Source organism: Vigna unguiculata, chromosome 6 (assembly GCF_004118075.2).
Source record: "Vigna unguiculata cultivar IT97K-499-35 chromosome 6, ASM411807v1, whole genome shotgun sequence".
NCBI classification, from domain to species: domain Eukaryota; kingdom Viridiplantae; phylum Streptophyta; class Magnoliopsida; order Fabales; family Fabaceae; genus Vigna; species Vigna unguiculata.
The window spans coordinates 21,175,089-21,183,555 of NC_040284.1; the positions used below are offsets into that span (position 1 = coordinate 21,175,089).

The 8,467-nt window shown below is 28.8% G+C and overlaps 1 protein-coding gene across 1 annotated transcript; it reads right to left on the reverse strand.

Annotated features, from left to right (window-relative positions):
- Nucleotides 1–5,270: 5,270 nt before the first annotated feature.
- On the reverse strand, nucleotides 5,271–6,706 carry LOC114188258 (uncharacterized protein At5g39865). The gene has a single exon (XM_028076835.1). The coding sequence runs from the start codon at nucleotides 6,328–6,330 to the stop codon at nucleotides 5,635–5,637; it is 696 nt and encodes a 231-aa protein (XP_027932636.1). The 5' UTR covers nucleotides 6,331–6,706; the 3' UTR covers nucleotides 5,271–5,634.
- Between the last annotated feature and the right edge of the window lie 1,761 nt (nucleotides 6,707–8,467).

Sequence of the window (8,467 nt, forward strand, 5' to 3'; positions counted from 1 at the left end):
ATAATTAAGTTAATATATACTATTTAATAGTGAATACATAAAAAAATATTGAATTTAATAGTATTTAAGGAATTAAATACTAATTATAATAATTGAGAAAGTGGAAGTTTTAATGATTGAATAACTATATTAATATATTTTAAAACGAGTTGATGGCTTATTAATTTTCCTCCAATTCCGTGATGTTACACCCTACCTCATGCAAAAGATAATCAATCATCTTGATTTGAAAGTTTTTCTTTCATAATACAACAATAATGGTTTTAAAACCTTTTTTTTTTATGAGTCTATGATCAATAAGTAATCAATGAAATCAATCTAATAAAGTCAATGAAAAAAGTTGGTATAAAGATTGGTTTCAACTGATATTTTTTATTTTAGAACTTAATAGATATTTTTTATTTTAAAACTGAATATAAAATATTAAGACAAATGAACACTCATTTAATGGTGATTACACTAGGTTATCGATTAAATTTGAAACTAATTTTTTATTGTTAGAAAATTTGCCAATATTGTAATCTGGGTCACGTACCTACCATTCCCATTCCATTTCATGTAAAGAAGTGCAAGATTTTATAGTTGTGAAAGGAAATAAATGGGAACATGTTTTTCTTTTCTAGTTACCCTATTATTTCATTTCCCCACTTGCTTATGTCCGAATCATAAATAGTACATACTATTATGTAATTATGAGATCCTAATACTTTCCAAAAATAAAGGACAATTACAAGCATAATGGCATGTTTGTAAGGAAGAAAAAATAAAGTAGAAAACAAAAAAATATGTAAAATAACTTATTTTTAATAGAGAGAAGGACAAAAAATCACTTTAAATGGAGAATAAGTTTGATCAAGTTCACCTATTTGGAGAGAAGTTAAAGGATTTTTAATTTTAAAGAGATAAAAGGGTTTAGAAAAATAAAGAATAAATTTGTTTTATATTATACAATTTTTAAGAGAAATAAAATATTTATTTTCAATTTATTTTAAATTTTCACATCTATATTCATAAAAATATATCCTTACACATATCGTGGTCATACATTAATAAGATATATGATTAATATGATTTCACATCTATATTCATAATATGGTTTTATTTTCAATAAAACCACCATATTCTTACTACTTTCACAACCATTTTACATGTCACAAATTAAAAGCATAACATATGATTAATTTATTAAAAGATAATTTCATCATTTTTTATTTTTGGAAAATTCTTATATTAAACCTCACTATAAGATGAGAGACTATTGTGCAATGAATGTGGTGAGTTTTTTCTTTAAAAAAAAATTAAACATAAACAGAAAGAAAAAAAAAAGCCTGAAGAAGAAACGAAACAAAAACTCACTGAGAGGAAATAAAATAGAGGACTTCTACCATAACGTTTAAAAATTTACAATACTATATTTTCTGTATATAATAATTTAAAATTATATTATTTATGAAATAAATATTTTGCTAAAATAATATAAAATCTATAAAAGAGAGTACATTAAAATTATTTTATTTTGTTAAAATAGTGAGACCAATAAAAAAATAATTTAAAATTAATTAATTGAAAAAAAAGTGTTATGTGATTCTTTCGTGTTATATATATATATATATATATATATATATATATATATATATATATATATATATATATATATATATATATATATATATATATATATATAAAATTATTTTTAAAATATATAATTAATCTTTAAAATCTATATAAATATATGTACCACACCTAGCCGGCCTAACCAAATAATAATAATAATAATAAATTATCATATATACGCTGAGCAAATAAAGTAACCGGCCTAAGCCGACAGAAGGGCAATAGCGACCTAAACCACTAAAAGAGTAATCGGTCTAGATCGGTAAAGAGTAACCGGTCTAGACCGGCCGCTCTGGGAAACTAAACAAAAACTTAACAAAATCAAAACATTTCTGTAAGACTCATAAGACCCACAAACAATCGAACTAAGGGACCTGGGCTAGGATCCAGGCCCACCTACAGCCCAAACAGGGGCCCAGTCCATGACGTGGCCAAACATAATTAATAATCTATAAATATGTATGAACCCCACGAATTAAAGGTACACATTCATTACTCTCTTAATCATGAGATTTGACTTTCTTAGAGATTTTGCTGACTTGAGATTCGGAGTCTCTTCTGCAGGTAACCTCCTCGGGTCAAACCGATCACACCGAGATATCCATAGGCGACATGCATCAGCCAGGAGGAAGCCTACTGAGGAGATAGCGGACCTGAGTAACACTTGTGTTTAACATATCTTATTTGTTCTCTGCAGGAACAATATATAAAGAAAATTCCTTCTTTTGTGTCCACATTTCAAAATACCAATTTTTTCCTTTAAAATATAATTATTTATTATATTTTTAAAAATTGACATTTATTTTTACAAATTTTTTTCTCTATTTATAAATAATTATTCTCTCATCTTTTCTTATATATTTCACTTTATTTTTAATAAATATAAATTTATTTTATATATTAACTTAATAACAATATATTATCATCACATATTAATATAATATCACGCATATTTAAAAAATGCATAGCACTTGTATACGCTAATAATTGATAAATTAAATAACGGTTAAAAATAAAAAAAATAATAAACTATTTATAAAATAATTAATTTTTAAAATATAGGTAAATAAAGAGAGAATCCGACGAATTCAGATACATTCAAAATTATGGAATGTCGAAATCTTTAAAAGAGAATTAATATATTGATTTGATTAATTGTGGTGTGTAGGAGTTTGAAGTGATTATTTCAAATTTCTTTGAAGTTGTTAGATAAACATTTTTAAGCTCCAAACATTAAAGTTGCCAATTATTATAACTTCTAAAGCTTTTCCAACTTCACAGCAACATCTGTAAATAATGTCAAAAGTGTCAACCGAATAACTACCTAGTTTAAATAAATAAAAAATTACGACAAAGCTCAAAAAAAGTAATTAAATGTTCTTAACGTGACCATGTATTCTATAAGAATCATTGAATTTTTGTATAAAGTTTCGCGAAATTGATTTAATGTTTTTTACCTTACATTTTTGTATTACTAAGATGGTATTGAATCTTTTTTCGTATTATTTTGTGGTATCAACATTCGTCAATTACATCAAATTACGTGAATTGAATGATCACGGCAATGTAATAAATTAATGAAGATAACTATATATCAATGATGACAATGAAGAACACACATGACTAAATATTGGACCAAGAGAATAAGAGGCAGTTAAACATTGGTGTATAATGCAGAATGACTCAACTTATGTATATTTGAATAAAATTCTTAATACATATAAATTAATTTAAAAATTAAAATTCTTCATAAATAAAAAATTATTCACTTTTAAACAAATTATTCACCCAAGCATGCATATAAGTCTGCTTTTGACGAACCAACAAACATGTCATTAGTTTTTTACTTCCATAAAATTCTTTTTTTTTTAACATGACCTAAATAGTTTACAGGCCAGTATAAAATTATGTAAATATTTTTACTTCAAAATTGTAAAAAATAATAATAATTTTTTGTATACTTTTATGAAATTAATTTTAAAAGAGTTAGTCCATCAACCTATATATTATACTTATTTAATTTGCAAATAGATTAGTACACTAACCAAGATAAAGGACCCAACTCTTCTTTATTTTGGGTCTAAACCTCAGAATTCAACAAAGCGCGAAATAAAACCAGTGGCTATTGCTTCCTGTAACCCCATAATTATTAACTACACCACATAATCAGTGCCTCTGCAGAGAAAGAAGAGAGGGTAGAATGCTATAAAGAGAGAAGAGAAAATGTGCAAAAGAAAAAACTTTTTTCTAAAAAACTCTTTCTATGTTTTCCAAAAAACTTTTTTCGAAACACCTCTGTATATAAGTGTTTCAGAAAACTTATTCCGAAAAGTATTGTTTTACTAAAAAAATTGTTCCATAAATTATAGTCTAAAAACCCTTTTCCCAAATATATTTCATATGTTAAAGTTAATTCCAAAAATTTTATTCCGAAAACCTTGTTTCAAAAATTCTAAAAAATCTCTCAGAAATTTTTCGAAATATATATTTCAGAAATCACTTTTTCAAAAGTAAAAATGAGCATTTTAAAAATTTGGGTAGTTGGGAAAAAATTGTGAAAGTGCAGGAAGTAAAAACCAAGAAAACCTAGTTATATAGTTACTAAAATGTTTTATACTTTATATATGATTTTGTATATTGGAGTTTAATTTATGTATTATGAATGCGGATTTTGTTTTAATATTGATTAAAATCAATTCAATTATAAATTAAAAAATAAAATAATAATAATAATAGTTAAAAACTTACCGTACAAAGTCATCTATAATTGAATGACAGTATATATATTGTAATTAATTTTCTTGTATTTTGTTATCTTTATTTTTTAGGTGTTTTATAAAATTATAACGTTATTAATTGAACGTTAAAGTTTAGACAAAGGTTCATTAATTTAATGAGTACTTAAAAATTCTAAAATAGTTAACATAAAATTTAAAAAAATAATAATAATAAAAGGAAATAAATTTTACAAAATCAAGTAACTTCAATCATTATATGCATGGAAGTTGTTTTGGATTAATCGAAGCAATTCTTCCTTGAAAAGTTCGGTCTTTCAGGACATACAAAATTAATTAATTAAAACAATATGGCAAATTCTTCTTTTAACAACTTAATTTTAAAAATAAAAACGTAATTTTAAATATTAAAATAATAACTATAACTATGTATTATTACTCCGTCTAAATTAAAAAAAAAAGTATAAAATTGATTTGATTAAGTTTTTCTTCGTTAGAACAGAATATGTAAAGCTTATATGACTTCAACATTAAAATAAAATTCGTAAGAATATAATAAGAGCAAACTAAACGATGTCGTTTGTGTACAATAGCCAAGTAGTGTTGACTAAGGATCCATTTGAAGTTTGAATCATAGTGCTACATTATTCTTAGTTTCTAAAACCATACAAGTAAAAATAAAAATATGCAAAAACAGATTATCACCAATCAAAGATAATCACTTTTTTTTATTTATTTCGTTCCTTTCCACCCTATGAAACCCAAACTTAGGTCAGAACTTATAATTCATTTCTCATTTTTCTATTAATTGTTTACATAAGGAGAAAAAAAACCAATAAAAACGAAATCATTTATTAGTTGTTTTGTTACATACATAAACTTAGTTTTAGTCCATTATTTGATTTCTATCAAACATATAAAAGGAATGAAAAACAGAATGTGATTACGTAAAGTAAATAGCATAGTTTAAGTTAGCAAAAAAAAAAACTCCAAATTCAGAGGCAGAAAATTCAAATCCCATTCATCTACACCTATTGGGCCTACACATTTCTTACAAGCCCATAAGACTATAAAACTGAATAAGATAATCCACAAATCTACATATAAATGTCAAAAGAATTGTTTTATTATTTTTTGTTGACATAACTGACACCTCAATTCTCTTTTTTTGCCATTTTTCAATTTTAATTATTAATTAGGAGCCACTCTCTCACTCACTGAGATGAGAAAAAGATCATCATGAATCATGAGAGAGAAAAAGAGAAAGAGGTGCAGGTGCACATGGTCAGCAAGAGCAAGAGATGCACCTGATGAGGCCACTCTCGTTGCACGCCGTACACGTCTTGAACCCACCCTTCTCCGCGTACACCTTGCGCGCACCGGAACATTCCCCACACAGCAGGAACCTGTGATCGTCGCACACGTGGCAAGCGCGCAGATGAGAATCTGCTGCGGGCAGACCTTCGAGGAGCTTCCTGAGCTCGCCATTCTCGTGCAGCCACCGCACCTCCTCGGCCCCACCCACGTACCTTCCGTTGACGAACACACGAGGGAGAGTCAGACCCGTTTTGCGACCCGTGACCCGACGGAGCTCCGCGAGAAAACCCGAGTCCATCGAAACGTCGCGCTCGTCCAGAGCGACGCGGAATCCGCGCAGGATGGAACGCACCGTTTTGCAGTCCTCGAACGTGCCGCGGACCACGCGGAGGCTCGTGAAGTACACCACAACGCGCTGCTCCGCGCGGGGGATGGACGGCAGGGGTTGCGTCTGGGCGGCGCGTGGGGGGTCCTCGGAGGCGCGTGCGGCAAGTTTGGGGTGATTTGACCACGCTCGGAGGAGCTTGTTGGCGAGTGTGACCCGGTGGAAAATTGAGGGTTTGGGTTTGGTGGTGGAGGGTTCATCTAATATGAGGGTTTGAATGTCTTTGAAGGAAGAACATGAGAAGGAAGATGAACGTGGTTTGTTCCAAGGTTGCCACATTGAAAGTGGGAACTAGAATAGAACAAAGGTTGCTTTTTTTTTAATTAGGGTTGTGTTTGAAGGTGAAAGGTGGGGTTTTGAGAGGAAGGAAGAAGTGGGGGTGTTGGATTTTTGTTTTGTTTGTTTGTTTGGGAAAAAGGGTAGGATTTAGTTGCTGAAAAGTTTGGATTTTGGTGAATGAGGAAGGAGAAGGAGAGGTAGGAGAGAGAAAGAGAAGGGTGAAGAGTGAGAGTGAAAGAGAAAATGGTGTGAAAATGGGGGAAGAGTGGAGAGGGAGATTGTGGTGGTGGTTAAGGTAGTTGAGGGGTTGGTTTATTTTGCTTTTAGGAGAGGGTTAAGAGGGAAAAGGAGATGGATTTTCAGATATTCGGATGCTCTTATTTAATGTTTGTATTAATATGAATTAATTATGGTGGATATTTAATCTCCATTTATGAGTTTAAAAAAAAACTATAAAATAAATAAAATTATATCCTAATTAGATTCATTAGTGAGATGAGAGCACCTGTTGCAGATGCACTTAAGTCTTTGTCACATCAATAAATATGAGAGTACATGTAGAGTTACTCCTCTCTGAGGAGCTTCCATTTATATTATTTATGTAGAAAATTAATAATAAGTTTTTTCGTATAAGTCAAAGATATAAATATTTATATGTAATGTTTATTTTATTCCTTAAAATATGTTTGAGAGCATATACCTTATATGATGCTTATATAATGAATTTGATGTAAAAAATGGTAAAAACATGCTCTAATTAACTCTGCACAGACACATAATTTATAATTTAGTTTATGAATGCAGAGAAAATTGTGTGTTTAGATTGACGTGAGTATATTTAAAAATGTAAAAGATAGAGAACAGGAATTGCTGCATAGTGAAGTAAAAGAAGAATGATGTTTTGTTTTGTTTTGTTATGTTATGAATTGTTGAATGATTAATTGGAGAGAAGAAGACTTGGTTGCAGCATCTGTGTACCAGCAGACACTGGCAGTGCAACCAACAGCAATTAGGACAGCATTCATGTTCCCTTTTCTCATCAGATCTATTTTTATTCTACTCATTTTCAACCAGAGAACATAAATACTGCAAAAATAATTAACTAATTAAACACTTCATCAAACCATATCGACATAAAAAAAAAAAACTAAATGGTAAAGAATACACTTTCAACATTTTGTTAATGTTGTCGTAACAAAATTACATTAACAATGTTTCCAATATTTCGACTTGAAGTCTATTAAAATAATATTGATACAATTATTATTGTATTTTTGAAATTTTGTCACGAATTTTAGTTTGAAAGACATACAAGAAAATTCAAGAAAAGAAGTTACATTTAAATTTTTTTCTTATCTTGATTTTTTAATAAAAGTTAAATAAGTTTCTTTGTCCTTTAAGGGTGAAAATTAAGATTTGTTTTTTTTTTTTCAAATCAAATTAGTCTCTCTTATTTAAGAATGTGTTCATTTAGTTTTTTTAACTTTGTTAAGTTTAATTCACCTTTTAATCTTGTTTCTTAATTAATATTGAAGCGGATATCTGTCAAACATCATAAATAATTCAAATATTATTATAAAAGATCTTTTAAACAAAATAAATTTAATAAAATTTGATTAAAATGATTAAATTTACACATTTTTTAAATTGAGTGACTAAATTAAAATAAGTATTTAAAAAAAATAAAATTTCAATTTTTACTAAAAATAAATATATTTAACCATTTAAAAGAAATTGAGAAGAGTATGATTTAATTAGTGCGATGGTTTCAATAGTGAATATGATATTCAGCTTTAGTGGAGAAAGGAGAAAGAGGAAGTGGGTGTGGTGGATTCTGAAAAGTTGCACATGGTGGCAGGGTAACAAAAAGTGAAAGGAAGGATCCAAGAGAGACTTATAACACTCTAACACCTAACTAACTCCAAACCACATGCCACTCCTTTTTCTTCTTTTTTTTTCTTTTTTTTTTTGTTCACTCATTTGAACCAATGTTCCGTTTTTTCTTTCTTGATTTGGGTGCACCATTTCTTTCCATCACACACCCTTCACTTCCTTCTCTCTTATCTATGTTTTTGACATTTAAAAAGGGTTTCGCACTCGACCACATTAAATTAGTACTCACACACAGAACCTTGAG